A 17,266-nucleotide genomic window follows, 5' to 3' on the forward strand; every position below is an offset into this window, starting at 1 on the left:
GAAGTTAGAACCTTTATAATTCAATCACTTCCCAAAAGTCCATCAGCAACCAAGCCTTCATGGCAACAGGCCATTTGGGGGATTGATCATAACCAACACATAACGGGTACATGAAACGTGTGGGAAATATAGGCTGAGAGGGCCTGCTCCAGATCATAGAGAGAAGGATGAACACCTTTGGTGCAGTGGTTTTATTCCCTTTTCTTTGGAATAAATATAGCTTTATATGGGGGGGGGGGTCGTGTTGTTCTTGCTTTGTTGGTTTTGTTTTGGATTTTTGATGGCACTGGAGATTTAACTATCACATTGAACTACATCCCCAGCCCATTTTTATTTTGAGACAGTCTTGCTAGTCTCTAAATTGCACAGGTTGAGCTCGGACTTGTGAACCTCCTGCCTCAGCCTTCCAGAGTACTAGGATTACAGGCCCAGCAGTTCAAAAAATTGTAATCAAAATCAACAAACGAAGCACCAAACAAACTTCAAGGTTTTGAGCTTTTCTAATAAACAAATATTACAAAGTTGAAAACAGGAAGACAATGAAGACAATGCAACAGAGCTGAAAGACCAATGAATGTTTAAAGGTGAATGCTAAACCAGGCGTGGTGTCTCACACCTGTGATCCCAGCACTCGAGAGGCTGAGGCAAGAGGATCGCTGCGAGTTCCAGGGCAGCCTGGGATACATAGTGAGTTCAGGGCCAGCCTGAACTGCAAAGAGAGACCCTGCCTCAAAAAACAAAACAAAACAAAAAAGTTAATGCTAAAGTTCTTCAATGCACTTCTCAGCATCTCAAGTTGTCAGGGGAAAAAAACCTTCTGATGGTACACCTAGCTTTAATGGGACTGATTTACATTCTCAATCCGAATATAAAGACATCATGATGTGCCACGATTTTCCAAGCCCCCAAATTACAGACGCATTCAGGGTCACCGAACCCCTCCCATCCCCAGGTTTCTGCAAGCCATCAGAGAGTTGTCAGTGCAAGGCGGCCACACCACACATCCGGCTTCCCTCGCCCTCGGAAGACGGTCTTCCGGCCCCGCCCGCCCGGCATCCCCGGGGGGGAAGCCTCTGGAAGAGCGAAAACGGACACGCCGACCCCCCCGACCCCCCCTTCCCGTCCCTGGCGATTGTGCGCACACGCAGACACCTGCGAGCCTCGACGCACGCACGCACGCTGACGCACACACGGCCGGCCCACGCAGCCTCACTAGATCCGTGCCCCGCGCTGCGGCCGGCGGTGAGCAGAGAGGAGGGGGCGGGGCCGCGGGCGCGGCTCTGGCGACCAAGCAGGGAGCAACAGGAGTCCACTGCCTGCGGGCGGCGGCGCCATGGAGGCCGAGCCGGGGCGGGAGTGCGGCGTTCCGGGCCAGATGCGACAGGAGGGCGCGCTGGCCCTGGCCGAGTTCGCGGCTGTGCACGGCTCGGCGCTGCGCGCCTCCGGCGTTCCCGAGCGGTACTGGGCCAGTCTCCTGCACAAGCTAGAGCACGAGGTGCGGGGATCTTGGGTGCGCGCCGCGAGAGGGCACCCTCTGTGGGAAGGCGCGGCGGGACCCCTGCCTGGGTTGGTGGTGGATGAGCTGGAGGCGCGATAAGCGGGCGGGCGGACCCTGCTTCCTCGGCAACTTAGCAACAGGCTGGAGCTTGCGACTGGAGTGACAACGAGAGATCGATCCTTGTGTCTTGAACCTCCAGGGCCCGGGCTGGGAACTGGAAGTAAAATGAATGAACTATCAACCTCATCTGCAGATGAGAAAACCGAGGCTTAGAAAAAGGCAGGATCTCGTCCAACCTCTCCCAGATCCAACCCCAGAAACTTTCTTTCAACCACGGACTCCCTGGGGAAAATAGGAGCCCGTGATTTTGTGTAACTTTGACTAGATGGTTAATAGGTCTCCCTTCATCGGATTTGAGCAGCAGGTCACCTTCATTATGCAAATTAGGGAGACCTGAGGCCGCGGTTGATGGAGAGGAAACTAAAGGAAAATGAAAAGGATTTAGAAACTAACGAGGCTCTCCCTCTTTGGAATACAGATCCATCTTGCTCACCTGCCTGCTCTAACCTGGACCTCCACGGGGTCTCCCGCTCATCCTGGCAGAGGCATGGGACCTGATTTCTGGGTGTTTGTCCGGGTCTGAAGTCAGCTTCAGGGCCTTTTTCTCAGCTGGAGCCAGGATCCTCCTGAGGGCACGGCTTCCAGGGCCGGCTAGTGAAGTAAAGTGGTGCAAGTGGCTAGGTGGAGCCCCAGAGCCAAAAGGAGGGCATCAAGTCAGGAACTAGGGATCTCCTGGGCCTGGGTGCTGGACACACCCCACCCTCCCTGAGTCAGCTTCTCTCTGAGTTCCCAGTTAGACCAGATAACTTACTGCTCAAAAATAGACAAATAGAGGCCTGGGATTTAGCTCAGTGGTTCCACCACCTGCTTCGCAAGTGCAAGGACCCGAGTTCCATCCCCAGTACAAAAAAAAGATAAGCATTTACAGATAATAGAAAAACTGCACTTTGAATTTTGCTTTTTTTTTTGGTACCAGCGATTGAACTCGGGTCTTTCCGCTTGCGAAGCAGGTGGCAGAACCACTGAGCTAGATCCCCAGCCTGAATTTTGCTTTTTTTCTTGGGCTAGTCATTTTTAGTAGCAGCCTCTTGAAATGGTGGGGGAGATATATGTATTTTTCTTTTTGCAGTACTGACGATTGAACCCAGGGTCTTTGCACTGAGCTTCATTCCCATCCCTTTTTTTATTGTGACGCAGGGTCTTGCTAAATTGCCAGTGCTGGGCTCGAGCTTTCGTTCCTACCTCAGCCTCCCATGGTGCTGGAATACAGACATGTACCACCATGCCTGGCTAGTTAAATGCATTTTTCGACCTACAATGTTTTCAGCTTACCTTAGGGTTTGTCTTCATAACTAATCATAATTTGAGCATCTGCGCTGGGTTCCAAAAAAAGTACCACATCTGTGGCACCTCCTTCCAGTGCAGTGTTTTGTTACTGTGGCTTCCCTTTGCCTCTAGCACTTGCCCTTAATTCCTGCCAGCATTTTTTGCATACTTGCCCTGGTGTCCCAGCCCTGTGCTGGGTGGAAGAGGATACCAGTTTCTTAAAAGGGTGCCCATTTGCTAGATGAAAGAGGAACAGTGTAGGAACACCCTAGCCCCTCCCCAGCCCGCCTCCAGGATGGTAGACCTTCACCCAGCCTGGTCACTTGTCCATTGCCCTGTGGGCAGGAAGGGTCGGGAGACATGAGCATCTGGCTCTTTGGGACTGAGGTCTGTATGGTGGCATGAGAACAAGCCTACTCGCTGCCCCTCTGCCCCACCACCCTGTCTGCTGTGCCCTACCCAGGGGCAGCTGGTGTTTTTCCATTAACCTACTGAGCCATTCTGGGCAGAGATGAATCACCACAATGCCAGACACTAACTCACAGCCATTGTGGCAGAGTGAGGCCTCCCACGGAGCCAGGTTTGGGCAGGAGCTCACCAGCAGAGAGCACACCAGGCCCATGCCTCTCGTGTCAGTTCCTCTGAAAGGATGGGCAACACTTTAAAAATAACAACCAGCTCCCCTGTGTGGGCTGCCAGCTGCAACTGCTGTCCTTGTTATCTCCCCAGCATCCTCTCCAGCCCCATTGGGTGGGGTTATGGGCACCCATGTCTGTGGCTTCCCCAGTGTCCCCCAGAAGGTTTGTGGTAGAGGCGGGATTTGAAGTACTGCCTGGGGCAGTGAGGCCTGGGGTGGGGGCTCACCCTCCTCCAAGGGAGCTCCTTTCCTCCACCACCCCCAAGCTGCAGGTTCACATCTTCACCTCTGATTGCATCTGCCCATCCAGAAAGCCCTGCCAGGCCCTCTGGGCACAGAGCAGTTTACCAGACCGACGCTCGCCCACCCTCGCTGTCTGTCGCACCAGACACAAGCATGCGTTATTCATCCTCGTCACCCACCACAGTTCCCGGTCCTGCCCGACACAAAGCAGCTGCTGAATAGGTAGCTGGTTTCCAACCACTGAAGAGTGGAGAGAGGTTTTAGGGAGGAACTATCCTTTGGGGAGCCTTATGAACACCATTTTATCTCATTCTTCCAGCTGTCCTGGAAGGTGGGTGACGCCCTGCTTTCAGTGAAGTGTCGGGGGGACCAAGTGCTTCCGTAGCACTTGCCTTGGTCCGAGCCCTGTTGTAAACCCTTTCAGTGTTAATCAGCTTATCCCCGCCGCCCCAGTCCTCTGAGGTGGGCCCAGTGACTGAGTAACTTGTTAAATGATCACATATGGAGGAAGTGGCAAAGCTTAAGCATTAGACCACATAGCCAGAGCCCCCGCCTTGATAGTGTGATGGTGCCTAGTGTGTGGGTCAGGGTTAGGGCTCCCTGGCCAGGGAAACCCAAGGACCAAGGCCCTTCTCTTCCCACCCCATCTTACCCTGAGAATAGCCCCAGGCCCCCTGGGGGTGTCTCCTGGACTGTCTTCTGGCCCCAGGGGCCACTGAGCTGCCCTTGCAATAGATTAGCTGTGGTGAGGGAGGTGGGGGTGCTCCCTGCCCACCAAGATCCTGAGTCCATCCAGTTCACCTCCAGAGGGACCAGAGCCACCCTCAGCCTTTGGGGCCTTCTTGTCCCTGTAAAACAAAAGACCTAGCTAGGGATACACAGTCCCATTTCCAAGCATGGTGTCCTGTGTGAGGAGAGGCCTTGGACAACAGCACAAGAGATAGTGGGTCCTTAGGAGACTCAGCTTCACCACCTATCAGAGCTTCTGCAGAAGTTGGCCGGTAAACAGGTCCTGCTGCTCAGAGCAGAGTTTGTCCTTGAGCCCTGGTTATAGCCCATAGGGACCCCAGAATCTGAGTCCTGGCTGCCGGGGAGAGGTTGGGGTGGGGTCGCCTGTCCATACCACCAGCTGACCTGTGCTCTGGCCCCCAGGTTTTCGATGCGGGGGAGAAGTTTGGGATAATGCAGGTGGAGGAGGCAGAAGAGGATGAAGATGAGGCCATCCAGGAAGGACGGAGAAAACAGCCCAACCCAGGGGGCGAGCTGTGCTACAAAGTCATCGTGACCAGCGAGAGTGGGCTCCAGGCTGACAACCCCAACAGGTAGGACACGAGCCCAGGCGTTGGTCATCTACACCATGACATTGAGGGCCTGGCTTCCTGTTGGAGATTTGACCAACAGGAAAAGCAGCAATAACTGCAAACCCTTGTGGCTTCCCTGTCCCACAGTCCTCAGGACCACCTCACAGCATGCTCATGTGGCAGTGCTGTTTCCACCTGGGCTGTTAGCATTCCCGTGGGCGTGTGCCTGACTTGTCCTAAGGGCACCTCCCTGTGACCTTCCTGTCACCGGGGTCCCACTGCAGGGGTACTGATGAGGAAGCAGACACCCAGGGGAAGGACTTAGGTAGGATCACCCAGTGGGCTGCGGACACCAATGCTGAACCCAGTACAGGCTGTTTCTGGGCCCAGTGTTTCTGAGGACCCCCAGCCCCTCCCCGGTCCTGCTGAATCGGAATCTCTGGGAAGGGTCCCAGGAAGTGGGACCTGAGACCTGGAGCAGGCCTGGTCTTCATGGTCCAGAGCCAAGACTACACTCGTGCTTTGTCTCCTGGGACCAGGCAGAGCTGTCCAAAGCCAGGACAGGCCTAGGGTTCCTCTGCCAAAGGCTCTGCAGGAGCCATAAGGATGGACCAGGCCGGCCTCCTGAGGGCCACTGGGGTCTGGCCTCTTCTCCCACCCTGTACTCTTCCTCGGGCTTGGTGCGGCGAACCTTGCATGCCCTTGGGCACAGCCACAGGGGACTTGGACACAGTGGCCGCCCCCAGGAATGCAGGTCTGAAGCACACACCACCCCCAGCCAGGCCTGGGTTCAGAGCCTGAGGTGGTAATTCCCGTTCCACTGTATTCTGAGCTTCCAGGATTGCTAGACCCCAAGTTCTCGCGTCCTCCCTCCTGGGCCCTGCCTGGGTATGGCACCCTCACCACGGCTGCCCATGGTCACCCACACCCAGGCACACATCCTGAAAGGCCTGGCTCTGGGCACTGCATTATGGCATCCTCAACTCTAAGCACAAGAGCAGGAATAAATCTTCATTTGTCTCAGGATACATAAACCAAAAAACTAATAGAGATACAGTGCAAGAAACACACCTGAGCTTGACCTGAGCTTTGCCATTCCTTGCATATTTCAAGGGGAGACAGAGTCATGTCATGGGCCACACAGAGTGCTGCTTTGCCTGTCCGAGTCCTGGGCACCTGAGCCTCCTGAGCCTGCAGGGCTCTGGCTGGGGCCTGGCAGCCTCCGTCCTGGGGCAGGAACACTGACCCCCACCACAGTTTGGGGAGCACTGTGTGCCTGTCTTTATTTCTCATTACTGAGATACACTACCCGACACACACAACTTAAAGGAGAGGGGTTTATTTTTTCTCTGCTTGTAGAGGTCTCAGTCCATTGTTGGCTGCTCCAAGGCAGGGCAGCAGGGCGGGGGAGGCTTGCCTATGGCATGACAGCCAAGCAGAGAGGTCAAGGGAGCGGGGAGGGAGATAAAGGCTTCCAGGCCATGCCCCAGCTCCTCCGGCCAGGCCTTGCCTCCCAAATCACATTCAGCTGTAAACTCATCCATGGACTAATCCATTAATGAGTATCGCACCTCCATGAGTCACTCACCTCTCAAAGAGGCTTTGGGAGGACATCTAGATATAACCATAGCAGAGCATGCAAAGGCCTTGCTGGGTCCAGAAGTCCTGGGTGTACGTGCACAAGGCTGTGCAGCCTCCCCCAGTGTGCGGAGTTTGAGCAGTGCAGGACCTGCAGGGAGCAGGAAGGGCAGTGCAGGCCTGGGGTTCACCTTATGTTAGTGAATTTAATTAGTGTTTGTCACAGTACTCGGGTCAACGTCCCAGGTCCTTGGACCCATGAGATGAGGTGCTTGTGATGAGAGGCGGGGAGCCCCAAAGGGCTTACTCAGGGACACACACTGAGTGGGCAGCAGAGCAGGGGCCTTGGCCCTACCCACTGGACTCCAGGACTGTGCACAACTACAGTGCTAGGGAAACTGAGTCTCAAAAGGATAGGGTGCCAAGTCCTGGCCACACCCCTGGGCCTCTTCCTGTCCCCTCTGGCCCTTTTTCCCTTTTTGCGGTGCCTATCTGGCAGCTCATGTGTGGCCCATGCCTGCAGCATCTTCCTCATCGACCACGCCTGGACGTGTCATGTGGAGCATGCACGCCAGCAGCTGCTGCAGGTGCCGGGGTTGCTGCACCGCATGGCCAACCTGATGGGCATTGAGTTCCATGGCGAGCTGCCCAGCGAGGAGGCCGTGGCCCTGGTGCTAGAGGAGATGTGGAAGTTCAACCAGACCTACCAACTGGCCCATGGGGTGAGCTGCTGAGGCCCAGGGTGGGGACAGCCCCAGGGAGGGGACCCAACCTGAGTCCCCACAACACAGCCCTCTCAGACCCTTCCACCCGGCTGCCCAGGGCCTGGCTCTTCCAATCCTGTTACTTGGTGGGTCCTCACCACCTTCAGGAAGACAGCCCAGCCCCTCCACCTGTCCTCAGGCCCTCGCCGTCCCTAGTCTGAGAACAGACATGCTTGCTCCCCAGGATTCAGCTTCGGTGCCACCTCCTCTGGAGCCTTTCCCAGACTCACAGCCCAACACACCCATGGAGCAGCTGGCAGAGCTGGTTGCTAGTTGCACGCACCTGTACACACCTATCCTCACACTGCTCACATAGCCCGTCCAGCAATGCCCCAGCTGGTCAAACGTTGGGTATAGAAGAGCCATAACTGAACATGGGTGGTTCCTGTGTGCCAGGGTGGACTGGTCTTGGTTTGGGGCACAGGAAAGGAGTTTAGCAAGCCCGGGCAGGGGCAGGAGACACGCGGACAGGGGTTGCCGCCGTCCCACCCGCAGACAGCCGAAGAGAAGATGCCGGTGTGGTACATCATGGATGAGTTCGGCTCGCGGATCCAGCATGCGGACGTGCCCAGCTTTGCCATGGCGCCCTTCTTCTACATGCCCCAGCGGGTGGCCTACACACTGCTGTGGCCCCTGAGGGACCTGGACACAGGCGGTAAGTCTGGTGCCCACCCATCTGCCTGCTCAGAGGATGGGCCTTGGTGGCCCGCCACCCCCACTGACAGCCACACATATCTTGGTGCAGAGGAGGTGACCAGGGACTTTGCCTATGGAGAGGCAGACCCGCTGATCCGGAAGTGCATGCTGCTGCCCTGGGCCCCCGCCGACATGCCGGACCTCAGCTCCTCCACGCCCGAGCCTCCCGCCGAGTACTACCAGGTGTGGCCCACCTTGGCGTCCACCCAGCCTGTTTGCTTGGCGGCTTCTGGAATGTTCTCTGTCCACTCATCAAAGGAGAATGGACGCTAGCTGGGGGCCAGGCGCTGAGTTGGTTACATGGGGAGGTGGGCAGGGTTCGGAGAGCACCCGAGAGACTAGGAGCTCGGAGGTCAGGGTGCAGGCAGGAGAGCCCCAGAGCCACACAGCCTGGACCCTAATCGGGTCCCCTGGTACCAGGTGCTGGGATGCAGTCTTTCCAGGGGTCAGGCTGCATGGTGTGCTCTTGTCCCCGGAGGGAAGACACTGCACTGGCCCTCAGTATCTGAAGGGAATGGGTCCCAGGACCCTCACAGATGACAAATCCTCCAGGTGCTCAAGTCCCTCATGTAAAACAGTGTAGTGTCTGCGTATGGAGTGCACACATCCGCCTGCATGCTGTAAGTCATCCCTGGATCGCCTCCAGAATCTAACATGCAGATACTGTGCAAATCATTACACTGTACTGTGTACTTGAGAACAGCATGTAGAAGTCTGTGTGCATGCCATGCAGACAATTTATTTTTAAATACTTTTGACCTCTCTGGGTTAGATCTGAGGATATGGACTCTGGATATGGAGGGCACTGTTTGTCACACGCTGTCTAAGACCTTTCCCAGCACACGGCAGGCCCTGACAGGGAACCCTCATGATCGTTGTTGCTGGGAGCAAAGCTACATACACTCCTCTCAATCGGAAGGGCCTGGCTGGTGGTGAGGGTGCACACAGGATCTATTGCCAGGGCCCACACGGTAGTCTGTGAGGCCCCAGGCAGGCAGAGGTAAAGGTACGGGCACACTCCCCTGTGTTCCTTGAGACTTCACACTTCTGTCCTTAATGTTCATTTTACTGAGAATGAGTGAACAGGCACAGAGAGGTTAAGGCAGAGGTCACACAGCTGGAAGGGTGAGGCTTCGTGGCTGAGACAGGCAGGACCTGGTGTCTCACAGTGTGCAGGAATGTGCGGAGGGACTAATGCCAGTGAGCTCGTGCTGGAGTGGCAGCACAGAGCCGCCAGTTGTGTCCTTCGTCCCCTCCCTGCCATGGTCCAGAGGTGGTTGGCCTTCGACCACCTGCGCCTGCTGGGTGGGTGCTCAGGGACTCTTGGGCCACAAGCAGTGGGTGCAGGCAAGGCAGGCGGGTGGCTTGGGGCCAGGCTCATCCTGGCCTTGAGGCTGTCTGTCCCTAGAAACCTGGATGCCCCACGCCAAATGGGCGAAGGTGGGAGTCAGACCTCGTCAGCAACATCTGTGTTCTCTCACATAGCCCACAGAATGGAGCCTGTGCTCAGGGCCCTGGTGTCACCTGTGTTGTTAAGCTGTGGCCATAAGAACTCCAGAGCTTAGCAGCTGCAGGAGCCACCACAGCTCACCTCACCCGGTGTCCAGGGCTCAGCAGGTGCCCCAGCCCGGCACTCATGGGCACACAGTCCCCGAAGGCTGCCCTCCAGGGCCGCAGTGTCTGATGCAGGGGCTCTGCTCCCACGCAGCGCTCCTGTGCCTGGCAAGGGTGCTGGTTGTGGCAGAGGTTCTTGGGTATGGGGCTCTGTGGGCCAGAGTATCCTCGGTGTATCCCCGGAAGGAGTGATCCAAGAGAAACCCAGGAGGAACCACAGGCCCCTGTGACTGCTCGGAAGCAGTGGTTGTCACTTCCCAGTGTCTGTCTGTCAACAGTGGCCCTTCTGGCCCAGCCCACCTCCAGGGTGGCCCAAGCTCCACCTCCAGAGCCCCTGGCTTTAACCCATCCCACAGCCTAAAGGAGCAGCCCTGGGGCAGGGATTTAGCTCAGTGGTTCCAGTGCCTGCCTCACAAGCCCAAGGTCCCGAGTTCGATCCCCAGGACCAAAAAACAAACAGGAGCAGCCCTGCAGGGATAGGCTGCACCTCCAAGGCACCTTCCCTTGTTTCGGAGGTGTCATTGACAAGATGGAGGGCAACGTGAACCTTGATCGTGTGACCCCAGTCGAGAGCCATTCAGGGGCTTGGAAGGTGCTGGGAGTGGCAGCTGCCAAGGCTCCCCCTAGGGACAGAGCTGGCAGCCAGGAGGGGAGGTGTATGTCCATTGCTCCCTTCCTCGAGTCTCCTACCTCGGCATGTTTCCTTCTAGGCCATTCTGGAGGAGAACAAGGAGAAACTGCCTCTTACCATCAGCCCAGCTCCCCATGCTCAAGACCACATTTTCAAGTACGTAGCTGCTCCTCTGCTCGCACTGGGCTGGGCCTCCTCCGACTCCCATGCTCACTGTGAGCCTGGCACACTCTGGGCACCATGGTGACAGGACACCGTGGTTGGTTCTTACCATTAGCAGGGAGAGGGGATGAGCTGGGCCCTGGAGGAGGAAGGCGTTAAGCTCACCCAGGAAGTCCGAAACAGGAGCAGGCCTCAGACGTGCTGGTAGTGGGCCAGGGGCCTCAGGCGGAAGCATCTGTTGCCCCACCCCTCCCACTCCTGCCCCTGCTCATGGGCTGGCTGGGGCCATGTAGGCACCTCCTTGAGGGCCCTTCCTGGAGTCTGCAGGTGTGGGTGGCAGCCCGGCTACCCCCTGCATTCCCTCCATTTTACAGGTGAGGAAGTGAGGTGCAGACAGCCAAGCCGAGCCCCTCGGCTGGCAGGGTCAGACCTCTGCCCTCAGGGGAGCCCCTTCCTGTAGGCCCCCAGACACCCTGCTCGGCTTCCCGAGCTTAGTCCAATCCCAGCAGCATCTGGGCCCTTTCCTGAGACACAGGTCGGGCTGGAACCCCGCCCCATCCCTCCACCTCTCCTGGGGCACAGGCCACATGGAGGCTGCCCTCGGTCCTCCCACGGTCCTCCCACCCAGTCAGGATTCACAGTCACTTTCAGCTGCCTAACCACTTGGTACTGGTGGCAGCACCCAGCCCGCCAAGCTCCTGTGCCACATGCCCCTCCCGCCCTCGTGCTCGCCCGGCAGGTGGGCTCCCAGGCCCCATCCCACCCCACCAGGTCGCCAGCAAGCTCCAGGGAATGTCCCTGGCACCGGACCCCTACTTGGAGGACTGAGTTCACTAAGACCTAAGCTATCCTGTTTCATCCTGGCAACACATGTGAGGTGAAGGCAGAAGGGCACGAGAGGCCCCATTCCTTGGCAGACAGCAGAGGGTGAAGGTCCAAGCCCGGCTCCTGGCATGGGCAGGAGCTCATCCATGGTGGCACAAGCCCACAGCCCGGCTCTTCCCTCCCTGCAGGGTCCACACGGATGTACAGCAGGTGCTGGGCCACCTCACCCACCCGCGCTTCACCTTCACCACGAGTGAGGCGGAGGCTGACGTCCTGTACCACTTCTCCCACTTCAAGGACTACAGGTGGGGGAGCCTCGCAGCCTGCAGGGGGCCCCCCATCCGAGGCCTGAGCCTCCCTCTGAGCCCACCTCGCCTGCCTCCGCCGCAGGAAGCTCAGCCAGGAGAGGCCGGGTGTGCTGCTAAACCAGTTCCCCTGCGAGAACCTGCTCACAGTGAAGGACTGCCTGGCCTCCATCTCCCGCCGGGCCGGGGGTCCAGAGGGCCCTGCCTGGCTGCCACGAACCTTCAACCTGCGTACTGAGCTGCCCCAGTTTGTCACCTACTTCCAGCAGCGGGAGAGGCGGTAAGGCTCTGACACAACCAGGCAAGTGGAGACCCTGGGGTGTCCTGTCGCACTCCTGTACCCACCTCGCCTCGTGGCCAGCCTGCTGTCAGCTGAGTCCTGCTGTGTGCCCGCCGTGGTGGGGATATGAGGTGCTTCTGCCCCAAGCAAGCACAGTCCCTGGGCTCCGACAAATGCCTCCCTGTCCCTAAGGCCCATTCTCCTTCACAACACCTCCGTCCCAGGAGACATGGCTGCCCCGCTGTTGACAGGGTCCTGGGCCCCAGTGCTGGAGGGCAGGCCATGGGGAGGGGAGCAGCCTAGCTAAGACCCTGTCCCCCAGGGGCGAGGACAACCACTGGATCTGCAAACCCTGGAACCTGGCCCGCAGCCTGGACACCCATGTCACCAGGAGCCTGCACAGTATCATCCGGCACCGGGAGAGCACCCCCAAGGTGGGCCACGGTGCTGCACAGAGAGGGGCCTAAAGGACATCCAGGCGTCGTGGAGACCTGGGGAGGGTCAGCAGGGAATCGGAACTGGGGCAGAGCCCAGCCTTCCCCTGTGCCATTGCAGTGGTTGTGCCAGTCTGGGTAAGAGCAGTGGAACCCCTGTCCAGGTGTGCCTGACCTCAGAGTCCCCAGCACGTGCTGCACCTGGTGATATGACCACCCGGGAGGAGGTCTAGGATGATGGTCCCACAGCAGTGGGTCATCCAGAAGCAGTTGGGAGATCTGAGGGCACAAAATGTACCTGGCCATGGCTGGAACAGGAGAACATCCCCATGACATAGGCTGGAAGGAAAGGGGCGGCCTGGACAGACACTGTGGGTGTCCAGGGCAGGAGATGGGGCTGGGTGGCGTCCGGTGAGACTTCTGTTTCCAAACCTGGAAACTGAGAGGGCTTTTGTCTTCAGCATAAAGATGTGTGTGTGGAATGTGCAGCAACCTAGACAGGCTGAAAGGCAGCTGTGGCCACCTGGGTGGCTTGGGGTCCAGGGTCCCTCTGGGGCAGAGATGGAGGAGCCCCCTCTGGGGGACCCAGCGTGCTGGGGAGGGGCTCTCCATCCTGCCCAGGTGAGGGGGAGCTGCCGGTGAGCCGCCTCTGCCCTCCAGGTCGTGTCCAAGTACATCGAGAATCCCGTCCTGTTCCTCCGTGAGGACGTGGGCAGTGTCAAGTTCGACATCCGCTACATTGTGCTGCTGCGCTCCGTGAAACCGCTGAGGCTGTTCGTGTATGACGTGTTCTGGCTGCGCTTCTCCAACCGGTAACGGGTTCCCTGGGTCAGGGGCTGGGAGGCGGGCGGGGGTCCTCCCTGCTCGTGCGGTCACATCGCCTGCGGTTGCGTCTCCTCTGCCCTGTGACCCCTGGGAGCTCAGCAGCGATGACTCGCCCTTGTCCCCTCTGAGAGCCAGCACCTGTGCTGCAGTGTGCATGGCGTCTGGGAGACGGGCGTCGCCACGTGAGAATCATGGGGCCGGCTCGTGGCCATGGGGAATCTTCACAGTTAGCGCCAAGCTCACCCAGCTCAACTCGAGCGGGGAGGCAGAGGGAAGGTTCGGTCTGTGGGCAGCACGGAGGTGGGCCGCAGAGTTCAGGAGCCCCCAGGCATCTCCGTGTCTCCTTCTCACACTCCAGACCCTTCGAGCTCAACGACCTGGACGACTACGAGAAGCATTTCACCGTCATGAACTACGACCCGCATGCGGTACTAAAGCAGGTGGGGCCCAGGGAGCGGGTTCCAAGTCCTGGCTGTCAGAGGCAATCTTTAAAGCAGCTATGACGACTAGCCCCTGGTCCTGTGTTCTCAGAGTCCCCCTGTGGTGCCAAAGAGGACTTGCTCTGTTGGCGATCGTGGGGGTGTGGTCCTCAGGTGTGAGGCAGGTCAGAGCTCAGAGCAGAGGGGTCTCCCCGGAAGAGGGGCTCCTGTCTCTGCAGCACCTATGAGCACAGGGACTGGGGAGGAGCCACCCAGATCTGGAGTCTCCTGCGTGTCCGTCCTCTCCTGCCCCACAGCAGGCACTTGGCTGGTTCTGCTGTCTGCATGCCAGAGCTACATAAGGCGTCAGATGAAGCCCCTTCCCAGGTGCCTGCAGCAGCACGCCTGGGACCTGCAGACACCTGCACAAGGGCCAGGGGCCAGCTCTGCGTCCTGGAAGGAGGGACTCATCACCCCAAAGTCCTGTGTGCCCTGCTGGCTGGTTGACAAGTACTTCAGGCAAACAGAACGCTGAGCAGGCCCTCTCCTGTGCATGTGATTGTCTGTCGTTCCCAGGTGCAGCTTGATTCTCAGTAGCACAAGGGCATTCCTGAACAGTCCAGACTGCTGTGTCCCGTAGGTGGCATTTGTACAGATGCTGTGTGATTGAACATGTCCTTCTGCCTCTCTTTTTGTGCCAGACACTGTGTTTTGTGATGCATCGTGTTATACCGGAGAATTCCCACAAAGGGAGCTACCACATCAGAGTGGCTGAGCTGACAGGCACCTTGCAGGGACCATGTTCCCCTTGTCCATGCCTGTGCTTAAAGCCGGGACCCAGGCACCCATCAGGCCTCAGGATGATGTTGGAAGTCACCCCTGAGGGAGCTGAGCCCCTTCCCTCTGCGTTGTGAGGCATCTAGGAACCCTGGGATGGGGGCACATGGACACAGGGCTTCCACAGGGCCCACCCCGACATGTCCTCTGGGAGAAATCTGGGCAGCTTCTCCCTGTGCAGGGCTTCTCCCTGGGTGAGGTCTTGGCCTGGAAAATCTTGCTGTCCTTTTGATACTTCAAGACCAGTACAGCTTGGTGACACAGGCAGGACCCTGCAGGCTCAGGGTGGTGCAGGCTCTGCTGAGGGCACCTTTCTGGGCTGGGCACAGTGACTCAGGCCTGGCAGCCTCCCTAGTCCTCAGCATTCAGTGCCTCACTAGAGCCTGCAGTTTACTACCAGGAAGGTTCCCAGAGGTTTCACGGAGAAGGAAACCGAGGCTCAGAGAGGTTGCTCTACTTGTCTGAAGTCGTACAGTAGATCCAGCCTTCAACCCAGTGTCTTGCCCCCCTTTGTACCCTGAAGGGATGGGTCTGGACACTGAGCCTAGCACATTGCAAGGCCCCAGGGAACAGCAGGCACAGGCCTCTCCCCAGAGGAGTCCCCAGCACAGCATGTGCGCCTCCTGTCTTACAGGTGCATTACGACGAGTTCATCCCCCAGTTTGAGAAGCAGTACCCAGAGTTTCCCTGGAGTGGTGTGCAGGTGAGACCTGAGTGCCCGGGGCCAGGGCCCTGCAGCAGCCACCCCTGCCCTCCCAGCTGGCGGGGGTCTTTGCCTCTCCAGATAGCCCTCCTCCTCGAAGCCTAGTGCCACTGGCCAAGCAGAGACCATCCCCTCCACTCAGGTCCTGGGTGGGGTGTCACGGAGGATCCTCAGCAGGAGGGCATCACCCAGAGGGGCATTTGGGGCATCCCCTGGGACAGCCAGTGGACAACCGGCTCCACCTGCCTTGGGCCGGCCATCCGGGTCCTGAATGGAACTGCCAGGTGCTGCGGCAGAAGGGCAGATTCATGGATATGACTCCAAGGCTGAGGTGCCCCTGAGGCAGAGCAGTTACCAAGCATGCAGGAGCCCCAAGTTCCATCCTGACTCCAGAAATGAGGGGGCAGATATGTGGGAGGTGACCAGAAACAAGTGCAGAAACGGGCCATTTGGGGGCAGGCCTCAGGCAGAGCCATGAAACCTGTCTTAAGAGGCTGCTCAGGGGCCCAAGCAGCCCCTGACTCGGCCCCGCATTCCCAGGCTGAGATCTTCCGGGCCTTCACGGAGCTGTTCCAGGTAGCATGTGCCAAGCCACCACCCCTGGGTCTCTGTGACTACCCCTCATCCCGGGCCGTGTATGCTGTGGACCTCATGCTGAAGTGGGACACCCGCCCAGATGGTGAGGGGCTCCCCCATCCTATAGCCCAACACCCCCCCAGCCCCATCAGTGCTGCTAGGGTACCCTTTGCCTGCAGCCCAGGGTAAAGAGGGATGGTGGCAGGCTGGGGCCGGCGGCAGCAGGGAATCCACAGGATGGGTTGGTGGAAGCACTGTCCCCACACAGCCCTGGCCAGGCTGCCCTTTGTGACTAAGGCGAAGGGCTAAGCTGTGGCACTGCTTCCCCTGTGCCTCATGCCATGGGAATTGGGGCGAGGCTGTGCACTTCCCAGGCTGCCCACCACCTGCTCTGCTCTGCCTCAGGGACTCGAGCCATGCAGCCGCAGATCCTGGAGGTGAACTTCAACCCTGACTGCGAGCGGGCCTGCAAGTACCACCCCTCCTTCTTCAATGACATCTTCAGCACCTTGTTCCTGGACCAGCCTGGCGGCTGCCAGGTCACAAGCCTCATCTAGGCCCTGTGGCCCCTGCCACAAGTGGCCAAGATGCCGTTCCAGCCTCACCCTCTGCGCTGCTCTGCAGAGCCCCTCCCTGGCCACCTCCCTGCCTCCTCCTCCTGGGGCAGCCCCGGTTCCCCCTCCAAACCCTGGCCTTCCTGGGACCATCGGCCCACCACACACCGGCGCCACAGAGCCTGCCTACCCCACCCCTCTCCGCTCCTCTCCGCCCTTTGTGGGCTGAGGAGTGTCCCTGTCCCTGAGAGCTTATCCCCAGCTGCCTCGTTGCAGAGGTCTTAGGGGAAAGGGGTTCCCTGGAGCCCTGTATCACATAGGCCAGGCCTTGTCTCCAGTCTGCCGTCAGCGAGTGGCTCCCCTGAGTGGAAATCTGTCTGCACCCACAAGGCTGTGTGATGGGCCCCAGAACCATCACCACACACCGAGACTCCAGAAGGAAGCTGGCTCCTTAGGGTCCCTGCCTCCCTAGGGCCTCTGGGCTCACTGAGCACCTCACCAGGCCCCGGCTACCTCTTGAGATGGGTGGCACTCTGGGGACAGGACAAGGGGCTGGGTCAAGAGTGAGCGCTAATGTGGTTCCAAGCAGGCTTTGCTAGTCTCCTCCGAGGTCCAGAGTCAGAATGTCAGGTTGATAGGATTTTTATTTTGGGGAGGAAAATGTAAAATTTCCAGTTCTTCTAATTTCATGTTTTGTGTCACTGCAGTGCACCTGACTCAGGTAAGTGGCACTGACTCCCAGTGGCTGGAGCTGCTTCTGGAGCCTCCCCCTGCACAGGGGAGCAGGGCAGGGCATCAAGTGTTGCATTTTTGAAGCCAAAACCACCCCTTCCTTAGCAGAGCCCGACTCCATCTCTGTCCCAGGGCCCCTTAGTGGGGCACTGCACTCCAGCCCGACGGCTGCTGCCACAGCTGAACAGGGGTCCTGTAATTCTCCCCTTCTTCGCTGGATTTGTACCTCAATAAAGTTGGCCTTTTTTTGCCTGTGCCCCTTCCTA

The 17,266-nt window shown here is 58.4% G+C and overlaps 1 protein-coding gene across 2 annotated transcripts; it reads left to right on the forward strand.

Annotated features, from left to right (window-relative positions):
• The first annotated feature begins 1,065 nt into the window (after nucleotides 1-1,065).
• On the forward strand, nucleotides 1,066-17,256 carry Ttll12 (tubulin tyrosine ligase like 12). Of its 2 annotated transcripts, none has more exons than XM_004845438.4 (14): nucleotides 1,066-1,495; nucleotides 4,917-5,086; nucleotides 7,167-7,365; nucleotides 7,903-8,062; nucleotides 8,153-8,286; nucleotides 10,428-10,504; nucleotides 11,524-11,640; nucleotides 11,726-11,920; nucleotides 12,243-12,354; nucleotides 13,015-13,166; nucleotides 13,538-13,619; nucleotides 15,070-15,138; nucleotides 15,679-15,817; nucleotides 16,120-17,256. In XM_004845438.4, the coding sequence occupies exons 1-14, from the start codon at nucleotides 1,334-1,336 to the stop codon at nucleotides 16,269-16,271; spliced, it is 1,920 nt and encodes a 639-aa protein (XP_004845495.1). In that variant the 5' UTR covers nucleotides 1,066-1,333; the 3' UTR covers nucleotides 16,272-17,256. The 2 variants fall into 2 exon arrangements, with proteins under 2 accessions (XP_004845495.1, XP_087069869.1); XM_087213743.1 differs by having other exon boundaries at nucleotides 1,185-1,495; nucleotides 13,538-13,607.
• Nucleotides 17,257-17,266: the final 10 nt, after the last annotated feature.

This window comes from Heterocephalus glaber, unplaced genomic scaffold, assembly GCF_053883595.1.
Source record: "Heterocephalus glaber isolate CG9 unplaced genomic scaffold, H.glaber_assembly_v1.0 deba00001444, whole genome shotgun sequence".
NCBI lineage: Eukaryota > Metazoa > Chordata > Mammalia > Rodentia > Bathyergidae > Heterocephalus > Heterocephalus glaber.